This window comes from Meriones unguiculatus, chromosome 8 (assembly GCF_030254825.1).
Source record: "Meriones unguiculatus strain TT.TT164.6M chromosome 8, Bangor_MerUng_6.1, whole genome shotgun sequence".
Taxonomy (NCBI): Eukaryota; Metazoa; Chordata; class Mammalia; order Rodentia; family Muridae; genus Meriones; species Meriones unguiculatus.
This window is the reverse complement of record NC_083356.1, coordinates 68,514,908-68,540,530: the sequence shown is the minus strand read 5'-3', so window position 1 is coordinate 68,540,530 and position 25,623 is coordinate 68,514,908. Positions and strand designations below refer to the sequence as shown.

The 25,623-nt window shown below is 47.4% G+C and overlaps 2 protein-coding genes across 13 annotated transcripts in view; one reads left to right on the top strand and one right to left on the bottom strand.

The window, feature by feature from the left end:
• Positions 1-11,597, top strand: part of Camsap1 (calmodulin regulated spectrin associated protein 1) — a 67,525-nt gene extending 55,928 nt beyond the window's left edge. For both annotated transcript variants that reach the window (XM_021641059.2, XM_021641058.2), the window contains 3 exons: positions 955-1,070; positions 1,642-1,760; positions 8,565-11,597. In XM_021641059.2, the coding sequence (XP_021496734.1) occupies positions 955-1,070; positions 1,642-1,760; positions 8,565-8,867 (538 nt within the window). In that variant the 3' untranslated portion in view covers positions 8,868-11,597. The remainder of the gene's footprint in view (positions 1-954; positions 1,071-1,641; positions 1,761-8,564) is intronic.
• Positions 11,598-20,239: 8,642 nt separating this feature from the next.
• Positions 20,240-25,623, bottom strand: part of Kcnt1 (potassium sodium-activated channel subfamily T member 1) — a 56,514-nt gene continuing 51,130 nt past the window's right edge. For all 11 annotated transcript variants that reach the window (XM_021641051.2, XM_021641049.2, XM_021641052.2 and 8 more), the window contains 2 exons: positions 22,599-22,686; positions 20,240-22,474 (listed from right to left, as the gene is read on the bottom strand). In XM_021641051.2, the coding sequence (XP_021496726.1) occupies positions 22,354-22,474; positions 22,599-22,686 (209 nt within the window). In that variant the 3' untranslated portion in view covers positions 20,240-22,353. The remainder of the gene's footprint in view (positions 22,475-22,598; positions 22,687-25,623) is intronic.

Sequence of the window (25,623 nt, the reverse complement as noted above, 5' to 3'; positions counted from 1 at the left end):
CCTATCTCCACCAGGGCTCAGCAGCTTTTGTGACATCCTCTCTCATTCTCTCCTCTTGACCTCTCTGTTCAGTGTGTATACTTCTTTTTGCAAAAGAGTGAGTGGGTGATGCTTAGCCCCATTGCCCACATCTTTTAGTATGTATCTCATAACATACTTGTCAAACCATCATCTGGCACAATTGGAAGTGTGAGGATATGTCTCAGCTGTGGGTCAGACAGGGACCAATGCTTTTGGGTTATTGGATCATTTAACATCCCCTTCTCCCTTGTTACAAAGTAGCTCACAGGTGCTGTGGGTACTTGTCTTGGCATCAGTGAATTATTAATGCAGCTTTAGGAGGAAGCCCCTGCATGTTGTTGACTTACTTAGCCAGGGCTTCATTTAAATGGTGTCATTTACAGGCATCATGTGAATCCTGTCTGTGAAGAGGCGTTTTTTTGCCTTCGTGGTATCTAGTGGCTCTTTGTGTCCTGGACTAGGTGGAGGACTCCTAGGAGCCTTGAATGGTGATTTAGTTTCGTTTTGGAAGTTGGTTACCTGGCTAAATTCCACTCCAGCCTGGTCAGCCTGCCTAGAGAGCATCACACTACCTTCTAAGCAGTTTTCTCAGTCTTCCACCTTGTTGTTTACTGTTCATGATCTAGCATGCCTGCATGTACAGTGCAGATCTTCTAGGAATCAGAGTATCTGAGGCATGGGTCTTTAGACTCGCCCTACTGTGTCTTCTCCTTCTCTGGGTCTTATAACTTGCTTGGCAGCTGTCTTTTGGCCTCTGTTCCTGAGCCTTTATCAGTCATTCTCTGCACTCATGATAACACCCTCTGTAAGTCCTTCATCCTCACAAGAAGGCCCTATGGCAGAACTGGGTATGCTTGTTGCCCTGATGGTATGGGTGGCCATGGTAGTGGAAGAGAAGTACAGCTAGGACACGTTGTCTTTTTCTGCCTGCAGAGTTGAATCACTGGAAGCCTTACCCATCCTGAGCCGCAATCCCAGTAGGAGCACAGACCGAGACTGGGAGACTGCATCTGCAGCTTCCTCTTTGGCCTCTGTGGCCGAGTACACAGGTAACAGCCACATACCCTCTTTAAGTGTGTATTGCCCATATAGGTTCCTGGGTATAATACTCCTTAAAGTATATCTTTATTTTGGCCTAAAAGGTATTTTTTTAGTTAAGTATTTACTTGGTGTCAGAGATATATCTTAACTGCTGGGTGTCCACAGCAGGGACGTGCAGTAGAGGACTGACCTCACACGTACCATGGGTGCCAGATAAGCCATCTCCCTTGCTACTTTAAGAGCAGAGCTAGAGCAGGATCATATATCCTGGGCTCTTCAGGTGTACCTGAATACCTGAGCATTCAGATTCCTGAATGCTCAGGTTTGTAATTCGTAAAGTAAGGAAACTCAGATGAGAAACTAGCTATAATTATTTCAGTCTGTCTTTTTTCTTTTTAAAATTTATAATTGGAAATTATTTTGAGTAGAATTGAAGAGGTCCTTATAGTCTGTTTTCAAAAATACATGTTATTCATGATCTCAGCCTTCTTTATTTTGCTTCTGAGAAAAGTGCTGCTCTTTTGTGTGTGTTTGTGGCCTATGTTAATAATTTTGTAAATCTTGATCTGGTTTTCTTAGGTCCTAAACTCTTTAAGGAGCCCAGTAGCAAATCAAACAAACCAATTATTCACAATGCCATCTCTCACTGCTGTCTGGCTGGAAAAGTGAATGAACCTCACAAGAATTCAATATTGGAGGCAAGTGTCAAATTTCATGGTACTTATACATAGACTAAAAGGTGCTTGCAGATTATAAATTATTATAGCCTTGCTGATTGCTCAGAGGTGTGTTCTCTTCCTGTTGTTTTTAGCTACCCTATTAACTGAATTAGCCGTAGTCTTTTTCTCTTGATTACCAGGGAGTAGAGGGTGTGTCCTAGGCGTGAACACAGACTTTCTGTAGGGATAGAGTTTGGGTCCCTCCATAGAAGAATAGGCTTTTGACAGAAAGGTGGAGCTTTGAAGCATTTAAAAAAAAAATGGTTTCATGTAAGACAAAACTAGACATAGGCTTTCGAACTAGGGAAGAAGACACTTCTGTTGATGGTATGTGTGGTGTGTGGGCCATGGGAGGACCAGGACCCTGGTCCAGTGGGCTACATTCCTTTGGGGGACTGTGGATATGGATATGTTTTTTTGTTTGCTTCTTTGTTTGTTTTTTCTTTTTTGGTGCTGCCAGTGGAATCCAGAGCCTCATACATACATAGTAGACAAGTACCATGCCCACACCCCTTAGAGTAGATTAGATGTTTTTAAATGAAGAACAAGTATAAATAATTTGGACACTGAGGACAGTGTACTTGACACAGAAAGGAGGCAGGTGACCTTATGGTCCTGCTAGTGAGTGTCCATGGTTACAGCCAGGAGTTATAGAGAAGGGTGGATCCTGGAGGTGCTTTGAGCACCTGAGTCCAGAACTTAAAAGTTGGGTCATGTGAGATATGGATTGTCTTTGCAGTGTTGGTTTTCACTTTTCTGAGGCTATCTGTATCTGCTGGGTATGGTAGCTCATGTCTATACTCTCAGCGTTTAAGAGACTGAGGCAGGAGGATTACTGTGAGTTTGAGGTTAGCCTGGGCTCTAAAAAAAGAACAAGAAAAAATGTTAGTTGCCTTACCAAGTGTAAGAATCCAGAAGGTGGTTAGAAGGTGAGCTTTAGCTCTTCTTCACAGTTGGGAGCTTGCAGTCTGAGTGGTGAGGGGGACAGCCCACATCTGCACAGTAAATGCTTTCAGAGTGGGGATATTGGCCCACGGAGGACAGGTAACTGGGTGGGCCACTATCCAGGGAGGAATCACAGATGATGGAATACATGATGGCTCTGTGAGTCATGCCTGAAGACAGCCACAGACTTGAAAGGTGAGTGGATGACTGGGTCCCATCAGACTTGGATTCACAGGGTATGGGTTTGAGATTGGAAACAAGGAAACTGAAACAGCCCACAGCAGCAGCAACAGGGCTTTGTGTAGAGCTTCAGGCTAGGCACAGTGCCCAAAGGTTTGCTGAAAGATGGGAGTATGCATTCAAGGGCAGGTGAGAGAGGGACTCAGGGCTCAGGCTCTGCTTAGAGATCACAGGGCACTTGGCCTCTGTGGGTCAAGATAAGATAAAGACTGGCTTTTCCTCAAGTAAAATGATGGTATGGATGTGAACAGAGGAAGGCAAGAACTGATTTACTCTCAGTCAGAGCGAGCAGGTTGAGTTCCTCTGGAAGGAGCTTTGGGGAAAGGAGGAGTATACTCCTGACTACCTTAGAGGGCAGAGTTTGGAAAGCCTCCTGATTTTATAGGCAGCAAATGAGAGAGGAGTTAAAAGTGGCCTTGGGTCCTATGCTGGCCCAGGGTAAAGTTAATGTAGAAGAAGGTTAGAATCCTCTGGACAGTGTGCTGACCTTGGGGAAGATGCATACCCGGAGGCCTCTGGCCACAGACCCCTGAAATTGGGGGTTCCTTAACTGAGCAGGAGTGGAATTTCAGGAAGAGCAATCTATGAAACTGACATGAAAACTTCCTCCCCGCTGGATAGCTTTCATTGTGCCAGGAGATGCTACTGGTCACTGGGGAAGACAAGACTTTCATGGTCTTACCCAGTGCTGAACCCAGCAGGGAAGAAGTTTTTCAGGTCGGTTTCAGTTTTATTTCTCTGCAACCAAACTATGTTATGTCTTCAGCATTAGGGTCTTGCCATCTAGAAATAGAAGGCATCCAAGGACAAAGGCAGTAGTCTCTGTTTGGGGGTCTTTGGCCTCCTTGACTTGTAAGGAAGTGTTCCATGCCTGATACTGAGGGGTTTTTGTTTAATAACACTTTTTGTTTTGTTTTGTTTTTTGCTTTTTTTGAGCAAGATTGTCTACTCATGATGAAGGAGGTGCTTTCTGGTCTGTCTGTTTGGTGTCGTAATGCCTCCTGTGTGCATATTTGAGTCTCTTTTCCTTAGCTCTGGGAAAATTTGTTTGTAATTTTGGAAAATGGCTTGTATGCCTTTGCAATGAAATTCTTCTATGCCTATAACCCATAGGTTTTGTCTTTTTTTCAGAGTGTCTGTACGTCTTAAAATTCTCACTGGGTTCTTATTTTGTTTTTGTCTTTATTTGATTGTTCCAGCTTCTTTAGGGATCACATATTCTATCCTTGATACTTTTCTTCCCCAGCTTTTCAGACAGGCTCTTCTGCAGTGTTTCTCTTTGTTGAATTTCTCTATCATATTATCCATGGCCTTATTTTGTTCAGTTGGCCTTACTTGTGTCTTTGAAAATGCTTTTAATTATTATTTTGAGTTCTTCGGGATTCTCTCATATTAGATGCCCATTGCTGTAGGGATTAATTGCTGTTTGGTGGGGTTATGTTACCTTTGTTTTTATATTTCTTTTAAACATGTGTATTTTATTTTATATGTATGGGTGTTTTGCTTGTGTGTATGTCGGTTCACCATGTGCATGCAGTATCCAGGTTGGCCAGAAGAGGGTGTTGAATCCTCTAGAACTGGAATTACAGATGCTTGAGAGCCACCATGTGGGTACTGGGAATCAAACTCCCCTTCTCTGGAAGAGCAGGGAGTGCTTTCAACTGCTGAACCATCTCTCCAGCCCACATGTTTTGCATTCTTGTTACTGTATTGGGAATGATGAATCTTTGTTTGTTTGTTTAACTATATTCTTTCAGTTGAAATATATGCAGTGTTCAGTTGGTAAGTGTGGAGTGTGCAGTTCAGAAAATAGTTCCTTCATCTAGTAGCTCAGGGTACTTGGTGCAAACTATATATTATTCCCTGAATATGATGTTAATTTCTAGAGCAAAACCCATTGCTGGTTATTTTCACTGCATATGTATTAGCTAGTTGACAACAGTGGCCCTCTGACTTCAGTAACTGCTGGAGGGTAAGCAACCAAGGATAGTACAGTGTACTGAGTGTATTGATCTTCCTAGATACTAATGAGAGGAGATAGGGCGGATAAGGGTAAATGCCGTGCTTGTTGGCACATGCTTGGAATTCCAGCACTCAGAGAGGCAGAGGCAGGTGGATCTCTGTGAGTGCGAGGTCAGGCTGGTTACAAAGCAAGTCCAGGACAGCCAAGGCTACACAGAGAAACCCTGTCTCCAAAATCAAACAAATAAAAAACCATAACAACAACAAAAGATAAGGATTAAGCATTAGATAGACTTTGAAAAGAAAAAAAAATCAGTGTGGGTAGAATTAGGCTCTACAGATTTTAAAGAGTGTTAGAGCTATGGAAGATGACAGAATTTAAAGGAGTGGGCTAGGGGTGAAGGTGTTTGCCACTAAACCTGACCACCTGCATTTGATTCCCAGGATCCACATAGTGGAGCTATTTGAATCCTACCAGTTGTCCTCTGACCTCAGTTGTGTTCCCCAGCACAAGTAAATAAAAATGTGTTTTTGAAAAAGGAGGAGATAAGAATGAGAGAAAGAATAAAATGCACGGAAGTAAGAGTGCGTGCAATGTGGTTGAAGTGTAAAGAATGCTTCATAGTAAATTAGGTGACGAAACATGAAGAACAGTGCTAAAACCTGAGTGAATAGTATACAAATAAGTAAAGCATCATGAGACTGACATAGGAGAGTGGAAATTAAAAAAATGGAAAATGAGAAATAAAGAATGATGTGGGGTCAATCACTGGCAGCTGCATTGAGTTGAAAGGTGAAGTTCTCAGATCTCTCTGGCAGGTTCCACTGTGGGCCTCTGTGCTCTTGTTATGCATGGGCTTCTAGCATGTGAGGAAAGGGAGGTTTGATTCCTTTTCTGGTAGTCCCCTTCTTAGCCTCTTTTGGTCCTGAGGGCTCATTGTATGTCCACTGTTTTTTAAAATAATATAATCTATCTAGACTATACTGCTCCAGTCTCAGATGTGATTGGGGACAGGGTGGCCTGTGATTAGACTTCTTTCCACACGAGTATTTTCATACAGAGAGGCTGTTTGCAACTGGCATCACAGCCCTGAGAACGTCTTCCCTTTAGACATGCAAAAAACCTCTTGTGCTCAGTTCTGTTAAAGCCTATGCAAAGGAGGAAGATGCAGGCAAGGAGGTGTACCTCCATGTGCAGGTGGTACCGTGGCCTGCCCCTAAGGACATGGAACATAACTGGTGCCATGGTTTCTGCACAGGAAAACCCTTTTTGAGAATTTTATCCAGGCTTGGTCATATGGTACCCAATCTGCCATGTAAAACATATTCCAAACTCTAGAGGGAAGGCCGAGTTAATGTGACGATCGGCAGGTTAGGTACAAGGAGCCTTTCTGTCACCTATTGATTTGGACCCCCAGAAAGTTGAAATGCCAACTTCTTTACAGTTTTACACCCAGCTGCTGAGTACACCAGTCACAACCCAGGAGCCCTGATGTGCTGCTGTCCAGCATCTGCCATCCCTATAGATGGCGTTCTTTTTCCTGACTGTGGCTCATTCAGTTCATATTTAAACACTGTTCATATAGTTTAGACCACTGTTATATATACAGACAGATTTTCTTTTCCCACTTATTCTTTTAAAAACTCTTTTAGTTTATGGTGGCTGGAGAGATGACTCTGTGGTGAAGAGCACTGGCTGCTCTTCCAGAAGCTAGGGTTCAATTCCTGGTATCCACATGGCAGCTCACAACTGTCTGTAACTCTAGTCCTAGGGCCTCTAATGCCCTCTTCTGGCTTTCATGGGCACCAGCACATTTGTGGTACACAGACATGTGGCATAATACTCTGGGCCAGTGAGATGGCTCACTGGGTGAAAATGATTGCCATACAGGCCTGACATGAGTTTGATTCCCCAGAACACATGTACAAGTGAAAGGAGAGAAGCAGCTTTGAGTAGTTGTCCTCTTACCTCCATATGTGTGCACCTCCTTAGATCATACACATGAGCATACTACTACTGCGAAGAATAACTAAACATAATAATAAGCCCATTACACTGACAATACCATATGTATTTATGAAAAGCATCTTTTCTAAAGCAAAGATAAGTTAATTGTTTGCCTTTTGACAAACCTTTACAATTTTTGGCTTTGTGGGTAAGAACTGGAGCCTCCTTTCAGTCTGGCATACCTTGCGTGTCACATGGCCTCAAAAATATCCCTTGCACTTGCTGGAGACAGCAGGCTGAGATTATGACACTGTGGTCACAGGCCTGGGAAGTTTAGGAGCCCCCAGCCACACTTTGGGGAGACTGCTGGCATAGAAAGTTTTAACTAGAGGAATGCACCCATGTTCACAGGTGTGCAAGTCTGTTCTCACACCCTGTGTAGCAAGCCTGGTGGCCATATTAACTGTTTGTTTGCTACAGGCTTTGTTTTTGTTTTTTGTTTTTCCTGGTAATAGCTTTATTAGGATCCGGGTTATACTCAGGGTATAATGGCTCACAAAGAGGCACAGGCAGGGGCAGAGGCAGGCATATCTCTGAGTTCAAGGCCAGCCTGGTCTACAGAGCAATTTCCAGTACAGCCAAGGCTACGCAGAGAAACCCTACCTTGGGAGAAATCCAGTTCCAGACCATAAAACTCACCCTTTGAAAGCCACAACTCAGTGGGCTTTAGTAAATTTAGTAGAATAGTGCAGTCACTGATCTGCACACTGTGTCTCCTTGGATTTCCATTATGGACTTTACATGTAGAGGGTCTTAGAGTATGATGTTTTAGGACTGGTGAGGTGACCCAGTGGGTAACAGCACGGTTGTGCAAACCCAACGATCTGATTTCAATTTACAGATTCCATGTTAAAGGAAAGAAATGACTCCTCGAAGGTGTATTTTGACCTTCACAGGTACAACACACACACATTATGTAGCTTTTGGGTCTGTTCCCCCACCCCCAAATTTGGCTTTCTGCCAATGTTTAGAAGTTTAGAAGTGTGATTGTCTGTACCTGAAGATTCATTTTCATGATTGGAGAATAGGCCTATGTATAGTAGGTCATTCGTCGTTGGAAGAGTATTTGGAATATGTCTACATTCATCTATAGACAGTGAACATCTGTGAGTTTTGACATGGATCTATGTTTTATGTGTGTGTGTGTGTGTGTGTGTGTTTGTGTGTAACATAGGAATCACAGGGCCACATGAACACTGTCCACTAGTGTGTAGAATCGCGGGACTCCTTCTGTGGTGACTACACCATTGTATGCCTGTCCTCATAGTCTTTTACTTTAGCCATTCTAGAATTGTGAAGTGATGCTCACTTGATTTTGATTTGCATTTCTCCAAAGTATAAAGCTGTGAAGCATCTTTTCATGTAATTCATCAATTTGTCTCAGCAGAATTTTCCATTGCTTGCTCACCCTCTAGTAAAATCTCGTTGCCACCTGATGTTCTATCAAGTGACCAACATAACTTTTCTAAGTGTGGAGGTTGTACTGGACGTGTTTTAGCTTTTCTTAAAAGTGAGTGCTTATTGAACACTTACTGCCTTGGACACTTACTGCCTACCCACTGGACAGTGATGGGAACCTGGGATGTAATAGTGGCATTCAGTGTTTCCCATCTCTTCCCACTCCCTAGGAGCTGGAGAAGTGTGATGCCAACCACTACATCATTCTGTTCCGAGATGCGGGGTGCCAGTTCAGGGCACTTTACTGCTACCAGCCCGACACTGAAGAAATCTACAAACTCACTGGCACAGGGCCAAAGAACATCACCAAGAAGATGATTGACAAACTGTATAAATACAGTTCTGACCGAAAGCAGTTTAACCTAATCCCAGCCAAGACCATGTCTGTCAGCGTGGATGCACTCACTATCCATAACCACTTGTGGCAGCCCAAGAGGCCCACGGTGCCAAAGAAGACCCAGACTCGTAAGTGACCATGGCAGCCAGGACTCTGAGAGGATGAGCTGATGGGATCCCTATTTATTATTTTCATCCATTTGGTACGAAGTGTGATGAGCCATGGACAGTTTTGTACAGAGTTTCCTAGTAAACAGAGAAGATCCTCTCACACCTGCACACGTGGATGCTGGGCATGAAGTATGCAGAAGTGAGTGCTGTGCTTTCGTGGGCATGGCTCTGTGGCCCTGCTGACCTCTGAGGTCCCAGAATAAGGGATGTCATGGAGTGAGATCCTGGGCTGTGGCCCCCTCTCTTGAAGTTCTTCAGGATAAGTTAAATGTGATCTTCTCTCTGGCCTCCCTTTACCCCTTTGCACATTGCCTGATGCCCCATGTTGGCCAGCTGTCATCGTGCGTGATTATAGGGTTGAGGCTCGCTCGGGTCAGGGTGTTTGAATGTCTTCATAAAAGGAGTTCGTATGGGAAATCTTTTTCATTTTAGAAATTGTATGATATTTATTGACTGTGTCTACTGCCAACCTTTATATCCAGTTCTAAGATTTCTGAAGAAAAAAAAATCCTGTTCCTTGCTGCTCAGAAAAAGTTTACTGAAAATGCCAGTTCACTAAAAGCACTGAAATCGGCAAAGTTTGTCTTCTGCTAAGATGACGTTTACATATTTGGAGTGAGTATTTCTGCCACACAGTCTGGAGGGTTGTGGGCTACAGCTAGCTGATACTGGCCTTGTTGGAAGCAGGCAGCCTAAGCCAGCCTCAGCCGCCACTGGTTAAGTCTGGAGATGTGCTGATATGTTCACTTTAATAAAGGCAGATTTTGGTATAGTAGCGTACTTTCTGCCCTTTGGTCGCCGGTTCCTTGTGGTGGTGTGATGTCCTGGCTTGCCTACCATAGTTCTTGCTTCTAGAGGAACAGCATGCTCAGTGGGGTGTGCAGTCTCAGGTGAGGTTGGTAATTCTGTTTTGTTCCTCTTTAAAACTTGGTAGTTATTTGCAATTATTTCAGAAGGGCATAGCTGCTTCGGCTCTCTTCCCCACTGGTCCCTGTGGTGGATGACTGCATTAGAACAGACGTTGGGAGGAGCAGAGGTGCCCAGCGATGGATCAGCTGTGCGAAGACCCTGGAGCCACTTTTAGTTTTGCACATTTCTTTTTGAGAGTTTTACTTGAATCTGTCTCAACTGCAGGAGAGAATTGAAGATAATAGAGGAAACTTAGACAGGTGTTAGCACTGGCAGAGTCAGGAAAGGAGCTTGGGATGGAAATGCTGGAGGGGTGAGGTCTCATGTTCTATCCAGTCAGGGGTGGCGCTGTGCTGTATGAGCATTAAAGTCTGTGACCGCCTGTCATCAACTGTCCCCGTGTGTCTTCATTTCTCACCGTGCACTTAATGTTATATTTATTTTAAGAGGGCACTAAAATGTAATAAAATAATGAACTGGCTTTCTGTTAACCGTGTGTGGTTGTCACAACTCCTTCTGCTGACAGTGCCGCCCAGCTCCTGGCTTCCAGGCAGCTGCATGTAACTTCTGTGTTATCTAGGAATTTATTTTTTGTGAAGAGTTGGAAGACCTGGTGTAGAGCAATAAGTTGCATTTTTACTAAACTTCTAATGTGACGGTTCCTGAAGACTGTTTCAGAGCTCAGGGTCTGGATGACAATACAGCACCTGGTATGTGTCAGGCACTAACTATGTAAGCCATGTGGCTTGGTGGCTTAGCAGCCCCCGTGTCTCCTGTATGCCATGACACAGCAGTGTTTTTTGTTTGTTTTGTTTTGTTAAGTTTCCGGTATAGGAAACTTGCTATAGTGATCTGGGGCCTTCTGGCTGGAGCAGTCAATCTGTGCTTACACGCAGTGTGCTTTCTGACTCCTCCAGTGTGTGGGTATCTTGTCTTGACCAACAGTGCTGTCAGGGCCCCTCTAATTATATTGCCTTTCAGCAGTATTAGATGCTCTATGGGTTTACGGTGGGCTTTGTGCAAAAAGTGTCAAGTGATTCAACACCATGTCTACTCATGTGGAACATTCCCCAGAGGAGCCCAGGATGGTTAGTATTAAAAACATGTCCCAGAAATATGTGTGTAGACACATGGCGATGTGAGGGGCCTGTGCAGGTACATGTGTGTGTACACGAAGGATATACCTATATATGCACATGGAAGTTTGCAGATGGCCTGTGCACACACGTGTGACTACATGCCTAAGATAGCATTTCTGGTGTAACTTTTTGACCTGCAGTGCAATCTCCAGTTAAACTTTTCAGGCCCAGACTACTTCAGACAATATTGAAAAGTGTCATAATACAATTTACTTCTAGATTGTTTGAAGCTATGATGTTACTTGAAAAGTAAATTTTTTTGTTGTTGCTGAAAGTTAGTTAATCAACTTGGGTAAACCTTTACAGAGTGATTCTGGTTTATGTAGTAAGATGGCTTTGATCTTGGTGGCCTGAGCCTATCAGTGATCATTTTATGGTTATCTGTGTCCAGTGCCACACCTGTAAAGCTCGTATTGCCTCCTGTGTTGTGGATGTAGCCAAGTCACCAGTGCCAGCCGGGAAGCAGCCCAGATCCTCTCGTGTCCCCCTGATTCCTTTGCAATAGACGTGTACCTTGAAGGCTCAGGGTCTTTCCTGGTGTCTTGAGGTCACTCTGGGGGCTCTTCTGGTACTTGGGATCACTGGTGTTCTATACTTTGTGTTGCTGTGATAAATGAAAACCATAATAAATAAAAACTACAAGTGCAACTTGGGGAATAAAGGGTTTATTTGCCTTACAGATTACACTCTACCATTGAGGGAAGCCAAGGCAAGACTGCAGCAGAGACAGCAGGGGAAGTGCTGCTGTTAGCTTGCCTTCCCCGCTCCCCCCGGGCGTGCGACTGCTGTTTTCACACAGGCCAGGCCCTCCTACATCACTTAGCAATCAAGAAAATGCTACACAGAAATGTCTATAGGCCAGTTTGATGGAGGCAGTTTCTCAGTGGGGATTTTCTCCTCCCAGATTTTACTAGATTTGTGTTGACAAAAACTATGACAGCCCACGAAACTGTGAAAGGTGTTCTCAGTATCTTCCTGTGCCACATTTGAAGACTTGTGATGGAAGCTTCCCTGGCAGAAAACCTGGGCTTCCTAATGTGTCTCGGTGCATAAATGATAGGTTCCTCCCGTTGCCCCTGCATCCCTCACACTTTGCCAGGGTTGTGTCCTGGGAAGGTACATTTTGACTATAGCACTCAGTGTCCTTACCCATCCCAGGTGTTTGTCTGTGTTGTTTTCCCTAGTCATCCACTGCGTTGTAAGGAGGCACCACGGTGAAGCTTGAGTGGTGGGTTAGTATCTGAGCCCAGGCTGCGCTGCATGGGTGCTTCACACAGGTACAGTGTTTCTTCACAGCTAAGATGGGTGGTACAATCCTAGCAGCAGTATGGTAGCACCTTTCCCATGAGAAGGGGGGCTCAAGCCAGCCTCGCTCTGAAAGCTAGTGCCTGAGGAAAGGTCCTGGCTGGTGTTCCTCTGAGCACATGCAATCTTCAGGGAGTAGGGTGCCTGTCTTCACTCCAAGACAAGATCTATGCTCTTCCAGGTTTGTATTCTGGCTGGAAATGACACTGTCTTGTTTTCTGGTATGTAGAGAAAGAGGCTAACTCATGCCATAGGCAGGAAAACGTTTCCTTGTGGTTTTAGGGGGAGGGGTCTTCCATGTTTGATTATATGGCCTTGTGGGAGTCCTGTGCAGCCACTGCTACTAGTTCTAGATGCTGAGGCGACAAATCTGAGAGGGTGGCTCTATGCTCGCTGTCGTGTAGGGGTCAGGGAACAGCCAAGCTCCAGCCAGGGTCTAGTACTGCAGAACTGGGCTTCTGTGTGTTTTCAGTTGAACTGACACAGCTATTGCTTTCTCTCTTTCTGCATTTTTTTAATTACAGTTTATTCACTTTATATCCCAGCTGTAGCCCCCTTCCTCCCTCCCTCATCTCCTCCCATGCCCCTCTCCAAATCTACTGATAGGGGAGGTCCTCTTCTTCTTCCCTCTGACCCTAGTCTATCAGGTCTCATCAGGGCTGGCTGCATTGTCTTTGTGGCCTGGCAAGGCTGTCCGTCTCCCTCCCTCCCCCCCCCCCCCCGCCCAGGGGGAGGTGATCAAGGAATAGGCTGACCCACTCTGATAATGGGAGAATGGGAATGAAAAGGGACAAGAGACAGGAGAAATGAAGACCAAGACAGTTTCTCTGATCAAGGTCTCAGTTTATTTGAATTTTTTCTTTGGCAGGGTTACTAAGTGACTAGGAATCACAAGATGGCCCACCAGAGAAATCACAAGATGTGCTAATAATGGTTGTTTGGAAATTTCCTCAGAAGTGTTACTTGGGAAGCCCTGAGGGAGAGGAAGGTTTAAGGTAGTTCAGGAAGTTAATCTTATCGAAAGCCCCAGGTCAGCCAGGAATGCATTATTGTATCCAAGCAGTAGGCCATTAAGCCAGGCCAAGCCAGATGCCAAAATTCAGGGGGCAGCAAGGTGCCAGAAGGCCCCCCACAACAGGCCACCGAGTTCATGTCAGAGACAGTCCCTATTCCCCTTACTAGGGAACCCATTTGGATGATCAGTCCTTATTCAGAAAGGCAAACGGACGGACATCGGAAGAGAAGAGGGAGAAAACTGAACAGGACAGGAGCCTACCACAGAGGGCCTCTGAAAGACTCTACCCAGCAGGGCATTAAAGCAGATGCTGAAGCTCATAGCCAAACTTGGGGCAGGGTGCAGGGAATCTTACGAAAGAAGGGGGAGATGAAAGACCTGGAAGGGACAGGAGCTCCTCAAGGAAAGCAACAGAACCAAGAAATCTGGGGCAAGGGTCTTTTCTGAGACTGATACTCCAACCAATGACCATGTGTGGAGATAACCTAGAACCCTGCACAGATGTAGCCCATGGCAGCTATTGTTTTCAATAGTTTTGGTTTTGGTCCATATACTGTCTGTAGTTCAAGGTAGACCTTTCGAAATGGGTGTGGAGCTCCCAGGCAGTGCCGAGTGCATACTCACAAGGTGCTTGCTGGAATCATCTTTGTCACCAGGGTTCCCCCGCATATATCCTAGGTCATGTTCAGTAGTAGAGCTTTTGTATACTCACACCGGTTCACTTACCTGCCATTGATGCAGTTTTGAAATCGTGATAAATGTTTGTGGTGCTGGGAATTGTTAGGTGTGGCTGTTTCATAGTGACATTTAAGCCATTGTGCATGTTTCTTGTCCTGGGAGAGTAGTCACTGCTGGTTAACAGTGGAGCCTGTCCCCACTCAGGGACTTGTGGTTCTAGGCGTGGCATCAGATGAGGGTGGTACTTGCTCTTGAATTGTTCATGCTTAAAGTTCCAGGGATCTCCTTTGAGCTCGGTAATGACCACCAGGAATGGGGGTATCTCCTTTGGTTGACTGATAATAATTGGTGGGTGGTTAATAAAAGGTAGTTAAACTTCTGTCAGGTGAGCTCACGGAAACAGATGCTTTCCTCTGCTCCTGAGTTCAGGAAGGATGTAGGATGTTTTTTTTTTTTTTCTTTCTTTGGGGTTTTTTTTTTTTTGGTTTTGTTTCGGTTTTTTTGTTTTGGTTTGTTTTATTTTGTTTTGAGACAGTGTTTCTTTGTGTAACCTTGGCTGTCCTGGACTTGCTTTGTAGACCAGGCTGGCCTTAAACTCACAGAGATCTGCCTGCCTCTGCCTTCCTGAGTATTTTTGAAGGTATTAAATAGGCACAGGACAGAGCATGTAGGTGTAGGCTGACCCCTTCCTCTCTGCCTGCCTTGGTGCTGCCAGGTGGCTGGCGTTCTTCCTTGGACTGTCCCTGTTGCCATGTGGGATGCCATGTGAGCAGGCCTGCAGCACTGTACACTGGCACTCAGTTGGCACTTGCCTATGGGTAGGATGGAGGTAAGGTGTAGCTACCCCCAAGAGGCTTTGAGATTTGAGCCTCTCTGTCCCTGAGAAGGAAGTGCAGCCAGCATGTGCAAAGTCATTCAGATGGTACAGTAGAGAGGGCACATCTCAGACCCAGGGAGCCTTCTGGGGAAGCGGAAGAGGAACCGTTGCCCTCTGGAGTAAAGTGGAGGATTTCACAGGAGGGCCCCACAGTCCTGTTCCTGCTGCAGGGTCCTGTGGGCCCACCTGGCCGGGTGCTGGCACACGGTGGGCTCAGAGGAGCCCTGGAGGGTCGGGGGTTTGGAGCAACATGAGTTGTCATGTATTCAGCCATGTGTTCATCAAACTCCCCTCCTGTGAGGTGCCCCTTTCCACTCAGTTTTGGTTTTGGTTTTTTGAGACAAAGGGTTTCTCTGTGTAGCCCTGGCTGTCCTGGAGCTCACTCTGTAGACTAGGCTGGCCTCAAATTCACAGAGATCCTCCTGCCTCTGCCTCCCGAGTGCTAGGATTAAAGGTGTGTGCTGCCTCTGTCACCACCACCACCCCTGCGCTCAATGGGCATTCCTGACCACATGAGGTTGACCACAGTTCCATCTCTTCATTGGCTGGTTATGCTTTTTGTCTTGTAAGCTGTCTGTACAAGTTTTTGCCTATTTCGTTATCTTTTGCTAATTGATTGGCTTTTTACTTTTTATGCTGTCTTGTGATAAATAATTCTTAAGATTTCTAGGGCTGTATTATCATTATCAACTTATTAGTGTTGAAAATTTCCCTCTCTAATCTCAGCACTCAGAGAGGCAGAGGGAGGTGGATCTCTGTGAGTTTAAGGCCAGCCTGGTCTACAAGAGTGAGTCCAGGACAGCCAAGGCTACACAGAGAAACCTTGTCTCGGAGGGGGAAAAATAAAACAAAACCCCCCAGAGTGTTACGTTAAATACCGGCAGAAAAGTTGAGACCACAGAGGGAATGAAGTTCTTCAGAGGCTGTGAGAGGATGGTGCCTGGGCCTTCAGGTGAGCTGTGGCTGGTTCAGCGCCTGCAGCTGTGAGGGCGCTGGGGAGTTTTTACCTGTATTCATGTTTCCCATTAATAACACTGATGCAGACAGCATCCAAACAAAGGATTCTTCTGTCAAACTTGTCATGAGCAGTCTTGTTCAAGTCTTTATTAATTCTTACACTAGATAGAGGCACTTGAACTCTGTTCACATTCTGTGAAAAGGACTGTCCTTAAGGCTTTGGTTTGTCTTTCCTGCCTCCTTGCTTTGATGCAGCTTCTACCCACAGCTGCCTAGCAGAGCTGTTGGGTACCCTCCTGGTCCTGTTTGTAGATTTCCTTTTTTAGTGTGCCAGATTAGGTTGGGGTTTATAGATTGATTTTTATCCCACTGAAATGACGGTGACTTTTTTCACCATTATTTCTTCCTGGTGTTTAAACAAACTTGTTTTTCTGGACTAAATGAACCCAGCCCTATCCTTTTTACACATTGTCAGAATCAGTTTGCTGACGTTTTGTAATGTTTATGCTGAGACACACACACACACATATCTTACTAAAGAATTTGCCTTGCACAGTCCTGGAGGCTAGAAGTGGGGCTAGCTCCTACGGCCACTTTCCTCAGCTTGAAGACAGTCTCCACCTTGTGTCCTTCTATATCTATGACTTGAACACTTAGAAGAACACCAGTGAGATAGGCATGGATCAACTATGTCCTTGTCTCCTTGATTCTCCTCTTTCAAAGCCTTACAGTAAACCTATTCATATTCTAAAGTTCTGGGGCTTAGGGCCTGAACATGGGAATTTGGGACTCACTTTGCTATGACAGATGTCATCTCAGCAAGGCTTCTCCTGGGAAAGCTGACCTCACATGATTTTTCCTCCCATTTTTGAATGGTGGAAGTACTGGAAACTACCCAAAGAACACAGTAGTGTGTGTTAGCTATGAAACACAGCTTTGTAACATGAGCAACTGAAGCAGGAGGATCATAAACTTGCCTGGGCTACATAGTGAGACCGAGGTGTACAGCTGTGGGGGGGGGGGCAACCAGGGAGGGTCCAGTGGTCATGGGCAGAGCAGTTGATGGACAAGGTGTTGGTTCCTGCAGGACGGAGAGCTCAGTCCAAACTGACTGCTGCCTGGGTTGGTGATGGGCCTGTTGTACTTTAGTGGTTCACCTGTATATAACACAGGGATCATAAAGCATGTTGACTGTTCCCGGCTGGTCTGGGTCTGATAAGATGGAGCACCTGGATCAGGTAAGTGAAGGGGATTTATTAATTGTAGAGAACAGTGGGAATCAGAATTCTTCTCTAGGTTCAAACAGTCTGGAAGGTGGCACCCCTCACTTGAGGGGCTGTTGGAAAGCAGCCTTCATTTGATATCTGCACCCTGGGGCAACAGGACTCCCTGGGCCAAAGTGCTGAAGAACACCCTGTGTCTAGGGGCAGAAGCAGAGCCTGGCAGTTCTGACTGCCTCTGCCTGTCTCACTATGCCCTCCTGTACTATGCTGGTGAGGGTTTTTGAGTGTTTTTTGTAGTGTTTTGTGTATATGAATGTTTCCTGCATGTATAGATTAGAAGCTGTGCCTGCCTCATGTCTGCAGAGGTCTAAAAAGGCATCAGGTCTCCTGGAACTGGAGTTCCAGATGGTTGTGAGCGGCCAGGTGGTGCTAGGAACCAAACCTGGGTCCTTCAGTAGAGCAGCAATTGTTCTTAACCGCTGGGTCATCTTTTTAGGCAACCTTCCACACTTCCTCCCTCCTCCTCTTCTTTTTTACAGGGTCTGGTATACACTTGCTATGTATATCAGCCTGGCCTCTGCTTCTTGAATCCTGGGATCAAAGATATGTGCCACCACACTCAGCTTGGTTTGTGTCTTCACTGTGCCATAGTGGGTGAGAGTTCATCCTCTCATATGGCTTGGGAAAAGAAAATGTCTTCAGGTGAAGTGTTAATAGGGAGATATGGCAGTTCCTTCAATTAGGGACCCCTGAGGACAGGCTGGCCCAGCCTCTGCAAGTCAGCAGTGCAGCCTGCAACATTGGCTTGTGCCAATGCTATGTGCTGATCCTGTTGCTTCCAAGCCCTGGGCAGGCCTGGAGGTTGGCCTTTCTTGGTTGCTAGAACTCCACCTGAGGGGAGTGGGCAGAGCAGGGGAGTGGGCAGAGGCGATGTTTTGGGGGGAAGGCAGGGCAGGTGTGTCCCAGCCTGGCTGCCCTTTATGGCTTCCTTGAGACCTCAAGATGGAGAGTTGGTGTAGGTACCACCGAAAGGTAGCATTACCCCAGCAGTATAACCTGGTGTGATGATGGAGGTTCTGAGAAGTTTACTTCAAAGTCCAGGTTTGTGCCTTGCTACTCTGAGCTCTTAACAGTGGGCCAGTGCCTCAGTTTCCCTGGTGAAGGGAGTACTGCCTGCCCTATGAGAGGATCCCTGAGTCTGAGGGAAGAGTGCCTCTGGCCATGCAAAAGACAATGCCATGGCTTTCCATCTGAGTTAGTGGACATGTGCTTCAAGTGGAGGCTGGGGATGGGCAGTATAAGAGCCCCACTGCCTGTTGTCTTCTGGACCACTACCAGCCCTTTAGGACATCTCTGTTGATCCACGTAACATATGCAGAGCTGGATGCTCCCACTTGGAAGAAGAGCAGGCCCTGGGCCAGGGAAACACTAGGATGTCCCTGGCTGCAAAGGGTCTGAACAAAGAAAGAGGATGGGGCTTGCTGTGTATAAACTGCCTATCCCTGGCAGGTACCTTTTAGGGGTACCCAGAGTTGCCTGTGCAGAGCTCCCCCTAGGGATCTGGACTCCAAGCCAGGGTTGCAGCTGTTTGTCTACACAGGCAGATGTTAACCACCAGCTCAAGACTAAAGCATTGTGTGAGTTGGAGTTGCATTGGGAAAGTACACTGCAGGGTCTGGGACAGACAGGTGCCTCCGTCTGCTCATGGGGGCTCACAGAAACTGAAGGGACAAACACCAGCCCTGTATGGATCTGAGCTAGGACCTCTGTGTACACCTACGTTTGTGTAGCTCAATGTTCTTTTGAGACTAATAACAATGGGGTGGAGGGTGTCTCTGATTCTTTTGCCTATACTTGAGACCCTTTTCCTCCTACTGGGTTGCTATGTCCAGACGTGCTGTGAGGGTTTGTGTTTAGACTTATTGTATCTTGTTAGGCCATGTTCAGTAGATACCTCTAGGAGGCCTGTTTTTGTTGTTGTTGTCTGTTTTTGTTTTTTTTTTAAGGAAAATAGGTGTTGATCTGGGGAATAGGGGAAGGACTGGAAGGAATGAGGGAGGGGAAATGTATGAGAGAACATAACGTATGAGAGAACAAAATATATAATATATCCAAAACTTTATTGATACCAAAGGTATATCTCTGCTTTGTGTGCAGCAAGCATTAGACACACAGAACCCCATTCTCAAGGAACCTGCTTTCTCAGAAGGGAAGACAGAAAATAAACTGAAATTAATAAGGTATTATCTAAAACTGTTAGCTTCCCCACAACAATATTGTTTTATTGTTATTCAAATGCAGTATTTCTTTGTATTCTACACTGTCTTCCTAATGAAGTTTATCCAAGGGGGAAAAATTGTGACTCAGTTTTAAAAAGACCCTTGACGTCATTAAGATGTGACTGCATGGGGCGTGTGTAAGATGAAGGGTCAGAGTGGTGGGATAGGAGCATGGTGGTGCTAAGCATGACCTGGGTGTTCTGGCAGAGGTAGACTGGTCACACGCCCTTGCAATCTGTCTTGAAAACTCCCAACCAGATGCCTTGCAGCGTGAGGCACGTGGATTGGTGGAGGGACCTGAGAGGGACCTGGGAGATGGGTCATGTCTCAGTCTTGCTTTCTTGTCCACTGTGGCTCTGCCTTGTCATTGGCCAGCTGATGTGGCAGATGTATAGCTGGATTGGTGTCACTCCTGTGTGCAACTGTTTTGTCCTTTGCTATGGTCTCTGTCTCATCTCTGCCCTTCCTCTTTTTCTGCATTAAGCACCTAAGCAATCAGAAATCCCTTCCTCTGCCTGTCAAAGCCCATCTTTAAAAACAAGTTCCTGAGATGGCCTAGAACCTGCAGCAAACACATACTGCACAGGCTCCCTGCTCTTGAGCATTCCCCCCCCCCCCCCGCAGAACCACTCCTAGTCACTGCTGCCATTGCCTCACTTAACCAAAGGCTACAGCACCCAAGACACTTGGCACTATTTTGAGCAGTTTTTGGCTCAATTAGTTAGGAACAAGAGAGATAAAAGGCTTCTTGCTAATTTGTGTACTTTGAAAGTTGTGTTGCAGTGGAAAGGCAGGGCCTTTCCCTTTGAAACAAGTATTCATGCGAGCCCTTAAGGCCAGCAGGGTATGAGGGCTGGGAGAATTGACGGTATCCAGGAATGGCAGTGCACAGGGATACTGCAAAAGACAGGTTGTCTTCTAAGCCTGGAGATGAAGGCAATGGAAGCCATGGAAGGTTCCAGCTGTGCAAGTGGCTTTTATTGATCGCAGCACACAAATCCTCTAGGCCCAAGTACCAGTCCCAGGGCTTGGCATCTTTAGAAGCTATCAAAAGGCTGAGCTGGAGTTATCTGCCTCTACCTGTGGGAGAAGCCCCCCCACCCCTCTCACACACACTATTGGTGACTGAAAATGTTTTTCCATGCTGTAGGTGCACAAGACAGTAAACATCCAATCCACATATGGGTCAGGTGGCTTTTCCCAAGGAGCTTCAGAGGTGGCAGCCCTTCCAGGGCAGGCTTGAAGACTTTGGTCCCATCTAGATGAAGACCACCTCTGCTGTTCTCTGGGCTCAGCAGCCAGGCAAGTGGTCGAGCAGGGAGATAGGCTAAGCCCCCTCCTGCTACAGACTGATGGCCACTGATAAGATCCTAGCCTAGGTAAGTCCTGGCCACCCTCGCCCAGGGTTAAACTACCTGCTTCTCAACCCAGGCTGCAGAACTTCCGAGTCCTCACAACCAACTCTGTCCCATAACACTTCTCCAAGACTCATGCATACTTTGTGAGCTAGGTTCCAGACAGGCAAGGAGTGGTAGGAAGGCTGGATTTGCAGGCAGGTCATGGGACAGGGAGGCCTGGCCCTAAGCACCCCTCTCAGGCACACTGCAGCAACTGCCTTCCCTCTTACTGCCTGCTCATCTGAAGTTCCATTTGCTCTGAGAAAGCCTGGGCCCTTTGGTCCATCCCACTCATCTCAGCCTTTTAGGACACTCAAGAAACACCCCAAGTGGGTGGTGGTGATTCACATAGTCACATCAGGGCCACCTTCCTCCCCATTGTGGGGTGACGATAGATTTCCAGGGGTTTGGGGCCTTATGTGAGCTCTGGCTTCCTCAGGGGCATGCTGGGCCATAGAAATTGATGGACAGCTTGCTCGAGGTCCTCTGGGCATTATACCCCATACACCCTGGGGCAGCTGCCCAGACCCAACCACTTATAGCCACAAAGGATTTTGTTAGTGTTTTGGGAAGGCCATGCTGGCCATGGCAGAGGTTGGAGGCTAGTCTGTGAAGTCTGTGGTGAGGAATACATGAGAGACTTCTAGCCCTAAGACAGGTGAGCCTCTGCGGTGTTCCACACCCAGTGCTTTGGAGCCTTGATGGGCTGGCTGCCTTGTCCCATGCATGCCTGCAGGGTGTATCCATTTTAATAGAAGGTTCCAGTTCTGACCGTACAAACCACAAACAAGAATGAAGTCAGCTGCCTGGAGCAATCCCTGGAGACCCGAGCCATGGCCAGGGCCCAGAGTTAATTGTGCTTCTCAGACCAGTTGTTTAGAGATAACACTGCTCTGTGTGTGAAATGGTCCACAGAGACACATCAACTGCCAGTCCTGGGTCCCCAAACATCATGGCTGGGGAAGCTCAAGTGTGATGGCTAGAAACAGTATCTGACTTCCATAGCCAAAGCTGCAGGACTCTGTGAAGATGCACCGCAGACCCCTGCAGGGGCTGCAGAGCGCAGGGTCAGGATGGGGCCTCCTGACCAGGTTTCTAAGTTCCTGTTTTTCTCCTCTCCTTAAAGATGCGTGGCATCTTTATTGGTTGGCCCCTTTCCTGCTTCTGGGGAGAGGCAACCCATAGGCCCTGGTGTAGTCCCAGAGCCATGTAGCAGCTCTGATCAGAACAGCATGTTGTGTGGCTAGAGAACACACTGCAAGAGGACCCCCAGTTCCAGGTCTTTCCTTCTCCTATGGCCCCAGCGCCCCTGCAGAAGTTACTGAGTGAAGCCATGCACGGTGGTGGGCTCTGGGGCAGTGTCCAGTCCCTGTTCTGTCCTTTGCTTGCCTCACACTTTGGCCTGAACCCAGTCACGAGTTGTGGTACAGCTGTGGAAAGAGACGTAAATCAAACAGATTTGTAAAAATAGGTTAAAAAGTGCTCCCTGCCAGCTTTCAGGGTGGTCCAGTGGTCTCACTACTGGCCCCACTGAGAAGATTTCCTTTCTGGGGGCAAGCCCTAGAGCCACTATATAGTCATAGTGCAGCCTGTGTGGGCCAGGCTAGGGTGTGACGGTGTTCCCTCTTGTGTTCCGTGTCCACCTGTCTGCCCCAGCATGGCCTTCCCACTGCTCAGAGCTGTGTCTCATCCCGGGTCTCAGGATTACAGGATGAGAGCTTGTTGCTGCAGCTGCTCTTGCGACTCTGGGAGCTGCTGGACACGTGGGCCAGGGGGTCGGAACGGATGAGGTACCTGAAGAAGATACCAAAGAAAGCCCTGGCGTGCAAGCCAGGCAGCCAGCCACACCAGACCTGTGCCAACTGTACGTCACAGAGCCCCACACCTGATGCTGGGATGGCCAGGACTTTATACTCACACAATATCGTTGGGCTCCAGCCTTGTGTCTGGTGGGGGGTTGATGAGTACGTAGGAAAGGGTATTCTGGTGATGATCGTTCATCTCATCTGCAAAGGACATAACCCTAGCATGACCACAACTCCACCCAGCACGGCTCTGCAGAGCCCCAAGGAGCCAGGGGAGCTAGTTCTCCAACCTTTTTTGTTACTGACTGCCCTGACCCCTGTCCTCAACTCCTGCCTGCACTGAGCAGAGTTCAGCCATAGCAACAGCAGAACACTGGTTCCCACCTGCCTGTGCAGCTTGCTTAGTTCAGCCAACCTCAAGTGTGTATGTGCGGGGTGGGGTCCTGAGCAGAGGCACGGAGCACACCTGCACATTCCCACTTCCTACAGGTCTGTATGGGCAGGTGCATATGCTCACATGCATACCTACTTGCACAACACCTGAGTACACTTGTGCAGAACCGTGCATGCCTTCACCTGCATATGTAATTGTATATTTAAACACACCTGTGCATAGCCCTATATGCACCAACACATATACCTGTGTGCACTCACAAACACTACTGGTCACTTGCACATATGACACATCCATATACCTATAATACCCACATGCACAGCTGTATAACACACATACCATCTGCCCCACAACTACATTGGCCCAGGCCTCCCTGAAGTGCTCTGCAGGTGCTGCCACCCCTGGGGACTAGAAAGGCTACCTCTACTCCCTATACTTTGGACTCACTGATTAGAGAACAGGGTCATTTCCTCCTGCTTATGGCTATGCTGCTGCTCCTCCAGGGAGAGAGCCCAGGGTTACTATGGATATGACCTATAGGAATGTGGGCGGTTCTGGAGACACACTGCCAATTAGCTCATTGATGTGTGTGCTTGACCAGCAGGGCACCATTACCACATACAGTGCTGGCAGTGGCCCTGAGCTTTCTTGCCTCAGTTTACCCACTTCATATTTAAAGGTACTTCTGGACTCAAAGGATATAAAAAATGAAGGTGACCTGAGACAGGGCATCCTCTGCGTGGCCCCTCCCAATTCTCTCTATCCTTTGGTTGTGCTGGACATAGCTCTAAGAAAGAAGCTGACCCCTCTGTGAAACTGAAGAATCTCCCTGGGAGCCAACTGAGCCAGGGCAGGGCATGCCTCAGCTCTCAGAGCTGTAGCTCAGGATGCAGGAATATGGCACAAAATGCTTCTGTGAAGTGGGGGCATGGGCTGGGCCTCAGGACCAGTGGGTAGTCCAGGTGAAGACAACACCTGTGTGCTTCTACAGGGTAGGTGGCCTGCCCTCCACAATGGGATGCTCTTCTGTCCCATGAGCATCAATTCCTGCTTTTTCCTCAAATCCTACAGTCAAGATCCCCCAATGTATGGCTCATGCTGGGAGCCAAGTGGGAGGTGTGTGATTCTGGGACAAAGTCCCTCATGCAGTTCTGGGATGGGCAGTGCAGGGACAGCAGGGTCTGTGCAGAAGCAGGGGTACTCAGGTATGCTCACGACACTTCAGAGCACAGCCACTGATCTGTGTCTGTCAGGGCCACCATACAGACATCCTACAGGTGGGGCCAGAAGCCCTAACTGTGAGAGGAAGCTGCTAGATCCTTCCTCCTTAGGGCTGGACCATGTGTTCCCACTCTCCTCCAAACAGGAGCAGATCTTGGAATGTCTGAGACTAGCAAAGCCCACGAGAAGGCAGAACTTGACTTGGCTTTGTGTTTCTGTGGTGTTGAGCTGAGGGGCCCATGCCAATTCCCAGCTAGAGTACCAGGATGGGGCTGTGGTCAGTCTTGTGGCACTGACTCCAACTGCCTGGCTGGGGAGGGCAAGCCAATTACCATGAGGTGGCCTCAGCATGCCCACGTTTGGTAAAGGTGGGCTGCAGGGCAGGGAAGAGGCCTTGCTTGAATGTACTTCTAGAATGGTAACTCCCAACAGCTCAGACCTCTGCAGTGGCCCTGCTTCCTCTTGCCCCCTTTCTTCTTCCCCAGCCAAGTACCCCCTAGACCCAGGCCTGGGCTTCTACATTACCATTTTCCCATGTAGTTAGAGCTTGGTCATCTCAGAGCCAGAGTAACTTCAAGGCTGTGCTCTTTCATCCTGCTTTCTATGCACACTGAGCACCCGGGTCCAACCCCACCCTGAGTGTTGCCCCTTTCTGAGCAGGGTGTGGCATTCTGACCTGACATCCTGACACCACTCTCTGCTGCATGTAGGGTACTGTGAGTCCCTGCTGCCAAGATGCAGCACATTTTCCCCAGAGATGCTCAATGAACACCCAAGAGCATTTTATGACCCTTTGGGAGCTGCCCAAGCCCTTGCCTGCCCACTTTGCCTAGGAGCTACACAGGAAGCAGATGTAGCTAGGTGCAGGGTATGCTTGGTTTGTGGAAGTCACCAGCAGATCAGAACCCCAGGTGCCAGCAGAGGGCCTAGCTTCCATGAATGCTTAATTATGGAGGGGCAGGATGAGGAAAACCACAAGCCCAGGAGATGCCAACACTTCACTTCTGTGGCTGCCCACAGCCATCCTTGCAAATCCTTATTCGCAGCTAACGTGATATCTACTTGGGCCCAGATACCCCTAAAGCTCCCAGGCAACCTGGATGGAGGTGGGACACCAAAGACAGTAGCTTCGGCCCTGCTCTGGGTGCTGGCAGGCCTCAGTGGGAAGTAGCTCGTTGGAGGAGGTGCCCAGTAGAGTAGAGCCTTCTCTTGAAGCCCCAAGTATCCCTGTCTTGTGGGATCCAGGCCTGCCTATGCCTTGGCACAGAATGCCAACCTTAATTTCCATTCTCATGCCTGGCAGGAGGCCCACTAAGACACACAGGGACTTTGGGTATCTCGTAGGATTAGCTAGAAAGTCCAGCTGTTGCTGAGACAGCCTGCTGTATAGACAGGGCAAAGCTGAATGCCATAGCACATCCTAACAACAGAACTGGGTCAAGTATTTTGGGTTAAGCCTGGGACCAAGTTGGACACCATCATCTGGGCTTCCATGGCCCTCAGCTAGAACAAAGCAAGGAGGA